Raw genomic sequence first — 12,912 nt, forward strand, 5'->3', positions numbered from 1 at the left:
GGCCCTTGACTTTGTTGACTCGCCGTTTTCAAAGAATATTCCCAATTTCAGATTCGGTGAATTAACCATAGGAATGGTGATTTCATCGTCTTATCGTAATTAAGTAAAAGTAATTTAGTAAAACGACCGGAATTCGCGTAGTACCGCTACTAATGTCAGCTTCTTAATTATATTCAAACTAGTCCATCAAATCCTGAAATATACTGTATAAAATTACCCCTTCCGAAATCCTTGTCTATACTTAATTAGACTAGCAAAATTCATGTGTTGAGACAAAATTCCTCTGAAGAAAAACAAGAGTTTGAAAATTTCTTTCTTCCATTGTGTTCTGTTTTCATGGCAATAAGAAACACTCAAAAACTCCTGGGAAGATTCAACAAATCAATTAACACTTCAGCTGTTGCTATTACTTCTTCATCATCATCATCCGTTCCGGATTTACCCGAAAAGAAAAGCGTTGCGGATTCTTTTAGGACGGAAAAGAAAAGAAATGAACAAATATTGGATCTTGAGAATGGAGAGAAATTATTCTCATCAATAAAAACAAGTTATCTAATGAAATCATTGATGAATCAATATCTAGTTTCATATGATCCAATCGTTGATATTGGAATTTGGGTTATGAAATCAAGATTAATGGAAACCATGGTATTTAAAAGTCTTATATTAGGTGTTGTCAAACATACATTTTATGATCATTTCTGTGCTGGTGAGAATTTAAATGAAGCTAGTAAAACCCTTGAAAGTCTTTGGGATGTTGGTTTGAAAGGAATTATGGATTATGGTTTAGAAGATGCTAATGATAATTTCTCCTGCGATCGGAATTTAAGCGAATTCCTTAAAACCATTGAATCCACCAAGTTTCTTCCTCCTTCATCTGTAAGTATATCTTCTTCACCTTTTTTCTTATCAAATTTGTGTACTTGAATGGAAATTTTTGTTTCATTAAAATATCTCCCCTGTTTCATTGGTTTTTTGTATGTTGATTTCAAGAATATTTTTCTCTCTAATTTATTAATCTTGGACTCTCATACGAGGTTACTAGTTCGAGTCCCTGTGCAGCCTAGAAACAATTATGCTTCTTGAATGAATGTTTTGTTGTATTTTTCAACAGGTGAGCTCTGCATGTGTAAAGATAACAGCAATCTGTCCAATATCATTGCTTAAAAGAGTAAGTGATTTGCTAAGATGGGAGCACAAAGATTCTTCATTTCATCTTCCATGGAAGATCAATACGTTTCCAATGCTTTCGGAATCGAGTCCTTTTTATCACACTTTGACTGAACCAAACCATTTGACGTCAATAGAAGAACATGATCTTGAACAAGCTCATGAAAGACTACTTCAACTATCCGAAAAATGTCTGGAGATGAACCTGCCCTTGCTCGTTGATGCAGAATACTCGTCAGTTCAACCCGCTATTGATTACTTGACATATTCATCTATGATAAAAATCAATAGACACGAAATCCCGATTGTATACGGTACAATTCAAGCTTATTTAAAAGATTCAAAAGAGAGATTGATTCTCGCAACAGAAGCTGCAGAGAAAATGGGTGTTAAAGTAGGGTACAAACTAGTAAGAGGAGCTTATTTATCTAGCGAATTGCAATTAGCTTCTTCTTTAGGTTGTACATCTCCAATTCATAATACCATCCAAGATACCCATGAATGTTACAATGAATGTGCTTCTATTATGCTCGAGAAAGTCGCCAATGGTACTGGAGCAATCGTACTCGCTACCCATAATCTTAATTCAGGTACATTAGTGCGCGCGCTCGTAGTTGCATAGACTTTCACTAAGTTCATTCGTATGCACATCTAATTTTGATGGTTTCTGATAATATTTTGGTTTGCAGGGAGAGTGGCAGCAGCGAAAGCGCAAGAATTGGGACTTGGAAAGAGTAACCCAAAGCTACAATTTGCGCAGTTGAAAGGAATGGCAGATGGGTTATCATTTGCATTAAAGAATGCAGGGTTTCAAGTAAGCAAATATCTTCCTTATGGACCAGTTGATATGGTTATACCTTACCTACTGAGAAGAGCTGAGGAAAATAGGGGGATGTTATCTACTTCAACTATAGACAGAGAACTGATGAAGAACGAAGTGCTACGGCGATTCAAAGCTTCAATTCGTTCGCCAAAGTGATGCCTTTAAATTAGCCATTAAATCACACTATCATTATGCTCTTCTCTTCTCTTCTTTGGTTTTTATAAATTGGGTGTCATCATTCCCTTGTGTATATATGAAAAAGGGTTATGTTATTACTAAGATCTGTAAATGCGTATATGGTTAACATATTCAGTTTTCAATGGCTTATGCCATTTCAAAAATAAAAGGGTACATAAACTCAATGTTTGAAGAATAATGAAATATTTAAATTGATTATTAAGGCTCATACAACTCCATAAAGAGTGCAGTAGTCTTGTTTGCACTTCAAACAACAATAAACAAAAACCCTAACCAAGACTTATTTTGCAACAATTTAACAATCTAAATGACTGAAAACATAAAAATCCCTAAGCAACAATAAACAAAATCCATCTTACATATGATGGTGTAGGCTAAATATTGAAAACAAAAAAACTTGATCTTATTCTTGGTTAGGTTGATAATGCTCATTGGAATTCATTTCTTCATTCCAGTAGCATCCTTGATGGCATCAGCAGCTCCTTGTGCCTTTTCCTTCATCTGCTGGCCAGCCTATACATACATCCAAACATATATAGAGCATTATTAGCACAACCTCTTGTTTAGAATTTCAGTGGGTAGTTTCTGGAAAAATAAAACTTAAAAATGGCCTAGTCATGTCCAATGAATACCTGTTGGCATGATTCTTTTGCAGATTGCATAGCATTGGAAGCTTGATCCACTACCTGATCCTTCTTAACCTATTTGTGTTTTGAAACAAAAAGTTAATCAAGAGTTAAACCAATAATTTCACAAAAAAGAAAAGAAAAGAGGTGAATCTCTTTATACCTCTGCTTGTCCCTTGGCTTGACCAGCATTGTAGCTCATGCTTTGGGAGTTATCCATCTCTGATTAATGCTAATTACTTTCCTTCTTAATTACTTCTTCTAAATCTCACAAAGAATGCAAAGAATGAATTAAAACTTGTTTTGATGATAATGCAAGCAAAGCTCAGTGCAATTTATAGATTTCTTCAACCTTCTCATTGCTTGACAAATGTCAGCTGATTTATAGAACTTCTCATACTGGTTGCTCTGATACTTGTACAAGTGTATTTTGATCCTTTTGACTAGGAACTCTCTAAATAAAGCTTGAATTGGTAACCAAGAAACTTAAAGAAAAGTTCATGTGTCCATGTACAAAGGCACAAACGTTAGGTCACAAAAGTTATATTTTACTTGGTACATCCAGACCTCAACACTAACAGCTAACTCACGATCTTGACCACTGCACTGTTAGACCAGGCTATTACTTACTCGGCGCACACAAGACATGTATTTTTAAACCGTCTTGTTTTTTATCAGAAGTGAAGGTGAAAATCTACGGTTTAGAAGTGCACGCTCATTGTGTTTTTATGCATTTGAGTGCATGATAGCAGGACTCGATAGTATATTACGGCTGAAAATTTGAAGGTTCATTGTTTGGTGACAGTAAAATGGTGTGGTGTTCTTTATGCAGTACTTTTTAGGGTTTGCAACATTTATAAACGTTGCAAGTATGCGCATTTACCCACAGTAACTCTATTTTTCTACTGAGACTTGCTCAATTCCTAAACAAATTTGCTGAAGAAACGGTAATCAATGAGTTTATAATCTTCCAATTTTGTCTCTGTAATCCTAATTTTAACCAACACCAATTATTATCAGACGAATAACCACCATTTATCTACTACTAATCAGATTTCTGTTTTTTTCACTAATTAACCCCTCAATTTGTACCAAAATTATATTCCTAAAAAATCTCAGTATAAATTCAAAGGAATAGACATACAAAAAAAAAATTGTAGTAAAAAAAGAGAAAGGGAGAGAATATTCCAATTCTTTGGTGAAAGGTACAAATTTTGACCTTTCATGGCTGTAAGAATAACTCAAAAACTCCTTCCAAGATTCAAGAAATCATTGAACACTTCAGCTACTCCCATCTCTTTGGAGCCTTCACTTAACTTATCCATTGAAAAACCCCTCGACAAATCGAAGCTCACCGAAGAATTCTTGAAAAAATTCAAGACATCATTCAACATCAACAGCATTTCAGCTAGAGGTGCTTTTATCATTGGCAAGACCTCGCCAACTTTAAGCACAAACCAAGGCATTGGCAACTATAAAGCTGATACGTCCGACGAAAAAACATTGGATTTTGATGACGGAAAGAGATTGTTCAAGTCGGTAACGACGGGGAAGTTAATACGGTCCATTTTGAATCAACAAATGGCTTCTTATGATCCAATTGTAAATATTGGAATTTGGGTCATGAGATCAAGACTGTTTCATATTAGTTTCATTAGGTACATAATATTGTTTGTGGTTAAACATACATTTTATGATCATTTTTGTGCTGGTGAAAATTTGGATGAAGCAAGAACAACTCTGCAAAAGCTTTGGAATGGAGGCTTAAAAGGAATTATGGATTACGGATTAGAAGATGCCACGGATAACACGTCGTGTGACCGCAATTTCAACGAGTTTCTAAAGATTGTTGATACTACTAAATTGCTTCCCCCATCCTCCGTGAGTAAATTACATGCATATACTTTGTGTTCCTTCAATATTGCATACAAATTCTTTCAATATTGCATATTTCAGTGACATGAGCTAGAAACTCGCCAACACCAAATTCTTTACCGATAATTTTTTTTTTTTTTTTTTTTTGCATACATTCTGATAAGCTTTGTTATTGCGACAGGTGAGTTATGCTTGCGTAAAAATCACCGCAATTTGTCCAAATTCACTGCTAAAAAAAGTAAGCGATTTACTAAGATGGGAACATAAAGATCCTTCATTTCATCTGCCATGGAAAGTTGATACATTGCCAATGCTTGCCGACTCAAGCCCTTTCTATCATACATTAAACAAACCAAACCATTTAACACCAACTGAAGAACATGATCTTGATCGAGCTCACCAGAGACTACTCAAACTCTCTGAAAAATGCCTTGAAATGAATCTTCCGTTACTCGTTGACGCCGAGTACTCATCAGTACAACCAGCTATTGACTACTTAACATATTCGACAATGATAAGGATCAACAGAGATGGAAATAGAATTGTGCATGGAACAATTCAAGCTTACTTCAAAGATGCAAAGGAAAGACTAATTCAAGCCACGGAAACAGCTGAAAAAATGGGTGTTATATTAGGCCTTAAGCTTGTAAGAGGAGCTTATTTATCGCATGAATCCACATTAGCTTCTTCGTTAGGATTTTCTTCACCAATTCATGAAAGCATCCAAGACACTCATGCTTGTTACGACGAATGTGCTTCAATCATGCTCGAGAAAGTTTATAAAGGCACTGGAGCAGTTGTTCTTGCAACACATAACATTGAATCAGGTAACTACTTACTGCATGTTCACTAGTTTCTTTGTAATCTGCTTCAAGTGCTTTTGCTAATTTGCGTTTTTTTTATGTAGGGAAAGCGGCAGCATGGAAAGCTGAGGAAATAGGATTAGAAAAGAATGATGAGAAAGTACAATTTGCACAATTGAAAGGAATGGCAGACGGATTATCATTTGCATTAAACAATGCAGGATTTCTGGTGAGCAAATATCTTCCTTACGGACCAGTGGAGATGGTTATACCTTACCTTCTTAGGAGAGCCGAAGAGAACAAAGGCCTCTTAGCTACCTCAACCGTGGACAGACAATTGATGTGGTTTGTCTGTTAAACACAAGATGATCAAATTTTGGTTATTCCAACTTAGATCTTACTTTCCTGAATCAATAATAGGATTTCATTTTGTTCTGGCGTGCAGGGACGAAATAAAAAGGCGATTAAAAAGGAATATTATGAAACGCGTTTAAGTTATCAACAATAAGAACAACCTTTCGGTCCACCAACTATGTGCGAGCAAGATTCAAGTGTAATTTTTAAGCAGTTTGTTATGTTAATAGAAAACACTAACCAGTAGGTTCTGTTTTCTTATGTAGAGCTTTTGCATTTAGGAAATAAAAACGGCGGGCTAGCTGCTTCATGTATCTAGTCAATGCCCGCCCAATCTAATTTCGTGCAAGATACGCACTATGAACTTGTTTGTAAATATGTGCTATTCTTGTGCTCAATAATGGGTTTGCTACTAAGTGGCATTTGTAAATCAAAATTTTCTCTTGCTCCAGTCTCTGCCGTCCATGTTACCATATAGTATATTTTAGTAATTTGGTTCCTTCATGGGGGTGGGGATGTTGTCGGCGATGTGGGTGCGTCAGTACACAGTCGGATATGTGTTTGCTTCCAAGAAAAAGGCAAAAAGGAGAAGGGGATGATAATATATTATAATCCAAATGGTGACCATGCAGCAGCTAAGCTAACTGACTAGCAGCTAGTGGACTGATCTCACTCCCACAGTCCCACTTAGGAAATGTGTGCAATTTGCAGTCGTATCAACAGCTGTGTTTGTTTATATTTAATGAAAGACAGTTCCAAAGAGAGTATATTCTTATCGAATTTTCGACCGTTGTTTTTTTCGGTCCCCTGTACGGATCATTAAAATCTCATATACGCGTCCTATTCCAACGTAGTACACTGTACTCCAATATAATACACCTGTTCCCAGCTTTCCTTATATTTTTAATCTTATCTTTCTAATCTACAAAAAGTACGTTTGATATTCAACTACGCTTATAACTTACTACTTGGTAACATCCAACAATGCTTACAGATTTCAATTTTTAAAAAATACTTTGGCCACTTGAGATGAGAATGACAAGTTGTGGTTTCTACGCAAAAGATGTTACAGTAAATGAATGACAATAGGCAACTAAACACTGCTTTCTAAGGTAAATTTAGTACGGAGACGTAAGTATTTGAAGCAAAATGCTGCTTTTTTAGGTGTCAACGGTCAAAATCTGGATTGACTTGGAGGTGCCATTAGCTCTTATCCTGCGAAAAGTGGAGCGTTTTAAGTAGAAGTTTAGGCGGATGTGTGGGCATTGTAGCTGCATCACCATCAGCTGCCCGAACTTATTGTGTCTTAAATCTTTCAAGGCGGTACTTTTAGGTTGTCGCATTTCATTTTTTATGTCATGGAACCAGTTTTAGACCAACATAAGAAACTTTCTTAATTTCATTAGCATTTAGATTCTACATAAACAGACAACAGGGACGGACCCATTCGTTCAAAAGGAACGGCTGAAACTCTAATTTCGTTTTATTTCTTATTTTCAACTTGGAGTTATCCACCGACAGAGAACGGCAAGTGGATACACACCGCTGGTATCATACTAATTTAAGTAGCACTTTTGGTTGGACTTACCTCATGCATGGTTACGACTGGATGGTGCACTTTTGGGGTTGTCTCCTTGCTCTGTTTGCAGACTTTTGGCTTAGTTTTTGCTTTGTGTTGCCTCTTGTCAGCTTGTGTTTGAGTTTAACTGTTTGATCTATCGGTATGTATTTCCCAGGCTTCCCACGTTTTGTTGCCTCCACTTGATGTTATCTTTATCTCGCTTTGACTGGGGATTGCAAGGATTTTGTTTTCAATGATCAGAGTGAAATAATCGTCTAATTTTCCAAGATCCCAAATATTTTCTGGTGTAATTAGCTCATTTACGAGTTTTGGAATTTGGTACACTCTATCCAATGGTTTTTGAATTATCTCTTCGTTGGAAGTTCATCTGTCTTCCCATATTTCGGCTGACTCCCCATTTTTAATTTGCCACACCAAGTTATCCTTTATAAGATTTCGGACCTTTTTGCATACTAGTCCAAATCCAAGAAAGGTTAGATGATCTAGAATTCAAGGGGATTAGAGTTCCGAAAGTATTTTGCTTTTAAAAATTTGACCGAAAATTCTAGAAAATTCTTAGAACACGCCCAAACTTTTCAGATAAAAATATTAAAAAAATCCACCATATGAATTTCCCAAATGAGATCATAAGATAGATGTTGATATCAAAAACCAGAATTCGAAATTTCTCCTGCAGACTACGAGCACACCCATTTTTAAAAAATCTACACGGTCTTTAAACAAGCAGTAAATCTATTTTTGCTTCCGCGCTAAGAATAGAAGTTAATGCTAATTAAAACACTTCCGTTTTATAACAAACTACAGTAAACATTTTTCAACTATTCTTATCATCCACGACAACAAAAGCAACACATGTTGACGTCACTATCAAATCTCAAAATCCAGTCTCATTATTTTTCATTCATGATCCCAAATGTGTAGGATCCGACCCAATGCTGCGTCAGCTCCATCCCAAAACATGCAAGATACATCCAGGAATCTCTACTATGACAGCTATCATTTTTTACCATTAATGGTACCCATTTCACCCTAAATTACAATTTAACCCTTATTTTCTCTATAAATTCATACCCCAAAATCAGCATTTCTTACAGCATTTTCTTACCTTAAAATAGTTTTAGAGAGAAAAGAAAAGTAAGTAGTTCGAAAAACAAAAGAGTTTGCCCCTTTCATGGCACTAAGAAACACAAGAATCCTATTGAGAGAGTTTGAGAGAAAATCTTTGAACACTTTAGCCGCTTCTCCGGTGGTTCTCGGTTCGGTGACGACTTCCGTCACTGCCGCCGACCCTTGTTCATTTGATTTAACAACACCAGTTACTACCAAAGCAGCGTCGCCAACGGAAGAAGATACCACGACATCAGAGAAAGCTAGACGGTCTGAGATAAATTTGGATTTTAACGATGGGAAGAAACTTTTCTCGTCGGTGACGACGGGGAAGTTGATAAGATCAATGTTGAATCAACAAATGGCTTCTTATGAACCTATTGTTGATGTTGGTATCAAAGTAATGAGATCAAGATTGGTGGAAACTATGATTGTTAAGGATTTTATCATGTCGATGGTTAAACATACATTTTATGATCATTTCTGTGCTGGTGAGAATTTAGATGAAGCTAAAAAAACTCTTCAGAAACTTTGGAATGGTGGGTTGAAAGGAATTATGGATTATGGTTTGGAAGATGCTACTGATAATGCGTCGTGTGACCGGAATTATAATGAGTTTCTTAAGATTGTCGAGACCACCAAATTACTTCCTCCTTCCTCTGTAAGTATTCGTCAATTCAATTCTTCATTTTATTTTCGTTCTGTTTTGAATGTTTTTTTTTTTTGCTCTGTTTTTGTTTCTGTTTTTGAACGGAAAAATGAGAATTTTGTGTGTAACTGCAGGTAAGTTACGCATGTGTAAAGGTGACGGCAATATGTCCGATATCTCTGCTAAAAAGAGTAAGTGATTTGCTAAGATGGGAACATAAAGATTCTTCATTTCATCTTCCATGGAAAGTTGATACATTGCCAATGCTTGCCGACTCAAGCCCATTCTATCATACAATGAGTAGGCCAAACCATTTAACTCCAAGTGAAGAATATGATCTTCATCAAGCTCACCAGAGACTAATCAAGTTGTCTGAGAAATGTTTAGAGTCGAAGCTTCCGTTACTCGTTGACGCCGAATACTCGTCAGTTCAACCAGCTATTGATTACTTAACATATTCAACAATGATAAGGATTAACAGAGATGGGAATAGAATTGTCCATGGAACAATACAGACGTACTTCAGAGATGCAAAAGAGAGACTAATTCAAGCCACAGAAGCTGCTGAAAAAATGGGTGTCACGTTAGGACTTAAGTTAGTAAGAGGAGCTTATCTATCGAGCGAATCGCAATTAGCTTCTTCTTTAGGATTTCCATCGCCAATTCATAGAAGCATTCAAGATACGCACGCATGTTACGATGAATGTGCTTCGATTATGCTCGAGAAAGTCGCTCAGGGTACTGGAGCGGTTGTTCTTGCTACTCATAACATTGAGTCAGGGAGAGCGGCAGCGTCGAAAGTGGAGAGTTTAGGATTAGAAAAGAGTAGTGAGAAAGTGCAGTTCGCACAATTGAAAGGAATGGCAGATGGGTTGTCATTTGCATTGAAGAATGCAGGTTTTCAAGTTAGCAAGTATCTTCCATATGGACCAGTTGACATGGTTATACCTTATCTGCTCAGGAGAGCTGAAGAAAACAAAGGCCTTTTGTCTGCTTCAACTTTTGATAGGCAACTAATGAGGTTTGTTTTCTTCAATTCAATTCATGTCTATCTTTGGGTTTTGATTTTTAGTTCATGAGTTTAACTTTTTTTTTCTGGTTAATTTGTTTGGTTTTGCAGCAAGGAGGTTACAAGGAGATTGAAAGCTGCGGTAACGCCTTCAACCAGCCAGTAAAGCCCCTGGCAGTGTCTTTTTTTTTTTTTTAACTTCCTTAGTAGGAAGATTATATTAGCTAAATGTACTTTAAAGCACCCTATGTAAAATAGTCTAGTAATATTGATATGTAATTTCGCCAATGAAAACAAAAAATACTTTGAGTGAAGGTATGGTAGTATCTCTGTAAGAATCTCCCAGTATCTTCAAGATTCAGTATTAAATTATTACATGGACTTTATACAGCATGTGCTTAATAAATACTTGCAACACTAAAATCAAATTCCTAGATAAGTTTATTAGGGTCCTTGAAGAAATTTCCTTAATGTGTACGAAAAATGGTTGTAGTACTACAAAAGACCTCTATGAAGAGTGGTCCTAAAAGTACACTTGATTCTTGTAGGTACACATTTCATCTTAAGGGCATCAAGATATGATATCACGCGTGGACAACCAAGAATCACTTTATCCTATCCCTAAAAAGATCTAAGATCTACGGGTGGGGATAGCCAGACTGACGCAGACAAGACAGGGGCAGAGGACAGCTGTCTACCGCGGACAGACATCTCAACTACCCGCATTAAATACCCTCAAACAGCATACGTGTCAGTCAGCCTGTATTGGAAGCGCAGATAATACTGCGTATCCAGACAGAACACGCAGATGCAGTCGAGAACACGAAGACTTCTGCGTGAGTGGCATAAAACACAAGAGGATAAGGTTATAACGGGCTTCAGAAGTGGACCCCACGTAACCTCCCTATAAATACCCCTCTCTCCCAAGTGAAGAGGGAGGCCGAAAAACATTGAGAGGAGAATAGGAGAGAGACAAAGAGATAGAGAAAGTGTAAGTGAAGTTCCTCCTGCTACGCAGGCTTATATTGGTCTCAAAGTCATTCGACTATTTCTGTAACCTTCATACATATAATGAAAAACCCAAACCCGTAGACAGAGATCTGAGTGATGAATCATATAAGTTAATCGTTTCGTCTATATTCATGCATTTACACTTTATATGTTAAATTCGATACTTATGGTATATCATGTTCGTACATTTTATATTTCATCCACTATTTATCTTATTGTATGAGCCAAGAACAATGATTGTAGTTGATGAGACGAGGAAGAGTATTAGAACTCTGAGTCAAGGATTCGACATAACCTATCCATTCCCCTCAGGCGCAGCTTATTTACTGTATTGTCATGAGTCTGCGCGCATTATTTGTGAATACTCAGATGACACCAGATCTTTGTGTTCACAATCTGGCGCTAGAAACAGGGATCTTCATCTCGGTAAAAGATTTATCTTCTCCTGTGACTTGTTTCAGGCTTCGTTTTCTGAAAATAACGATGTATGGAACACTACGGTTTTTTCCGTTCATGATTTCAAAAACCAAAATTTTTAACAGATCCGCGTTTATCTAAGTAGATCTGATTATTCATGCATTTTCTAAGTTTTCACATCTTTGAAAATCAAAATTATGAACAGATCCGCGTTTATCTAAGTAGATCTGATTCTTCATGCATTTTCTAAGTTTTCACGTCTTTGAAAATCAAAATTATGAACAGATCCGCGTTTATCTAAGTAGATCTGATTCTTCATGCATTTTCTAAGTTTTTAGGTCTTTGAAAATCAAAACTTCGAACAGATCTGCGGTCATCTACACAGATGGACGCCTTAAGTATTTTCAAGATTTTACACCTTTGAGGACTCAAAACGCTAATAGATATCACGTAGGGCCCATTGTCTTCGTGATTTTTTCTCTCTCTTTCAGGAAAATATTAAAAGATGGAGAGAAGCAAAGATGTCGGGAAGGCTAAAGCTCCTTCAAAAGAGATGCCAAGGACAACCCAAGTGGTAACTAGGAGTAAGCAGAGAGGTGAAAAGCTAAAGGCAGCGGATATGGCGCAGGATAATGCAGAAAGCATGGCCCCCATCAATGCCAACACCATCGCAGCAAACGCAGTAAATGCCGCGGCAGACAAAACAGGAGCTTCAAGAGCTGGCGGATCCAAAGTTGGAGCTCCCAGAGTAACCAATGCTCAACTACAGGAACATCAGTAAGTCGTGGCAGAGTCAGGAATACAACAACCCCTCTATGGGATGCCCTTAACCAACGAACAGAACATACCCTTTCCAGCCAAGCAACCGCTTCTAATAGCAGGCCAACCCTCACAACAACCGTCGAGGTCCCAAGGTGCACAGTTAGACCCACCAGAACCAGTAATACAGATCGTAGATGAGGAACAAACCATAGCCGCTGATGAGCAATTGCGGGCAAGAACACCAAATCAAGGGTCAAATCATTCCGCTCAGATGATGGCCGAGCTGACAGAATTAAGGAAGAACCAGAAGGCATACGCAGATGCTGTGGCGATATTAGCACAAGAGAAACAAACACTAAAGGAAAGAATCATTCATAGCGCAGAGGTAGAAAACCAACGCGACGAAGCCAACTCCAAGGCTGTAGCACCTAATCAAGATAGAAGAATGGTGATCGCAAACAACCCACTTCCATTGAATCGAAGAGGAGCAAGGAGAAGCCAAATATCAGACCCTGATTACAATCCC

The 12,912-nt window shown here is 37.2% G+C and overlaps 4 protein-coding genes across 4 annotated transcripts; 3 read left to right on the forward strand and 1 right to left on the reverse strand.

The window, feature by feature from the left end:
- Nucleotides 1-217: 217 nt before the first annotated feature.
- On the forward strand, nucleotides 218-2,369 carry LOC113281924 (proline dehydrogenase 2, mitochondrial-like). The gene is made up of 3 exons (XM_026530825.1): nucleotides 218-879; nucleotides 1,115-1,760; nucleotides 1,860-2,369. Exons 1-3 carry the CDS (start codon nucleotides 337-339, stop codon nucleotides 2,147-2,149), a joined length of 1,479 nt encoding a protein of 492 aa, XP_026386610.1. The 5' UTR covers nucleotides 218-336; the 3' UTR covers nucleotides 2,150-2,369.
- Nucleotides 2,358-3,138, reverse strand: LOC113281925 (stress-induced protein KIN2-like). Its single transcript, XM_026530826.1, has 3 exons — nucleotides 2,981-3,138; nucleotides 2,824-2,892; nucleotides 2,358-2,704 (listed from the first exon to the last, which is right to left on the reverse strand). The coding sequence occupies exons 1-3, from the start codon at nucleotides 3,035-3,037 to the stop codon at nucleotides 2,630-2,632; spliced, it is 201 nt and encodes a 66-aa protein (XP_026386611.1). The 5' UTR covers nucleotides 3,038-3,138; the 3' UTR covers nucleotides 2,358-2,629.
- An 847-nt stretch (nucleotides 3,139-3,985) lies between these two features.
- LOC113281926 (proline dehydrogenase 2, mitochondrial-like) lies at nucleotides 3,986-6,285 on the forward strand. The gene is made up of 4 exons (XM_026530827.1): nucleotides 3,986-4,698; nucleotides 4,874-5,519; nucleotides 5,600-5,840; nucleotides 5,941-6,285. Exons 1-4 carry the CDS (start codon nucleotides 4,042-4,044, stop codon nucleotides 5,987-5,989), a joined length of 1,593 nt encoding a protein of 530 aa, XP_026386612.1. The 5' UTR covers nucleotides 3,986-4,041; the 3' UTR covers nucleotides 5,990-6,285.
- A 2,249-nt stretch (nucleotides 6,286-8,534) lies between these two features.
- On the forward strand, nucleotides 8,535-10,589 carry LOC113281927 (proline dehydrogenase 2, mitochondrial-like). The gene is made up of 3 exons (XM_026530828.1): nucleotides 8,535-9,199; nucleotides 9,322-10,208; nucleotides 10,308-10,589. The coding sequence occupies exons 1-3, from the start codon at nucleotides 8,603-8,605 to the stop codon at nucleotides 10,360-10,362; spliced, it is 1,539 nt and encodes a 512-aa protein (XP_026386613.1). The 5' UTR covers nucleotides 8,535-8,602; the 3' UTR covers nucleotides 10,363-10,589.
- Nucleotides 10,590-12,912: the final 2,323 nt, after the last annotated feature.

This window comes from Papaver somniferum, chromosome 5 (assembly GCF_003573695.1).
Source record: "Papaver somniferum cultivar HN1 chromosome 5, ASM357369v1, whole genome shotgun sequence".
Taxonomy (NCBI): Eukaryota; Viridiplantae; Streptophyta; class Magnoliopsida; order Ranunculales; family Papaveraceae; genus Papaver; species Papaver somniferum.

Bases quoted from the DNA above. Each gene is read 5' to 3' on its own strand.
- LOC113281924 (XM_026530825.1), top strand. From the start codon at position 337: ATGGCAATAAGAAACACTCAAAAACTCCTGGGAAGATTCAACAAATCA. The intron at 880-1,114 runs GTAAGTATATCT...ATTTTTCAACAG, and splicing joins AGTTTCTTCCTCCTTCATCT to GTGAGCTCTGCATGTGTAAA. The intron at 1,761-1,859 runs GTACATTAGTGC...TTTGGTTTGCAG, and splicing joins TACCCATAATCTTAATTCAG to GGAGAGTGGCAGCAGCGAAA.
- LOC113281925 (XM_026530826.1), bottom strand. From the start codon at position 3,037: ATGGATAACTCCCAAAGCATGAGCTACAATGCTGGTCAAGCCAAGGGA. The intron at 2,893-2,980 runs GTATAAAGAGAT...AAACACAAATAG, and splicing joins AAGCCAAGGGACAAGCAGAG to GTTAAGAAGGATCAGGTAGT. The intron at 2,705-2,823 runs GTATTCATTGGA...ATGTATGTATAG, and splicing joins CAAAAGAATCATGCCAACAG to GCTGGCCAGCAGATGAAGGA.
- LOC113281926 (XM_026530827.1), top strand. From the start codon at position 4,042: ATGGCTGTAAGAATAACTCAAAAACTCCTTCCAAGATTCAAGAAATCA. The intron at 5,520-5,599 runs GTAACTACTTAC...TTTTTTATGTAG, and splicing joins AACACATAACATTGAATCAG to GGAAAGCGGCAGCATGGAAA. The intron at 5,841-5,940 runs GTTTGTCTGTTA...TCTGGCGTGCAG, and splicing joins GTGGACAGACAATTGATGTG to GGACGAAATAAAAAGGCGAT.
- LOC113281927 (XM_026530828.1), top strand. From the start codon at position 8,603: ATGGCACTAAGAAACACAAGAATCCTATTGAGAGAGTTTGAGAGAAAA. The intron at 9,200-9,321 runs GTAAGTATTCGT...GTGTAACTGCAG, and splicing joins AATTACTTCCTCCTTCCTCT to GTAAGTTACGCATGTGTAAA. The intron at 10,209-10,307 runs GTTTGTTTTCTT...TTGGTTTTGCAG, and splicing joins TTTGATAGGCAACTAATGAG to CAAGGAGGTTACAAGGAGAT.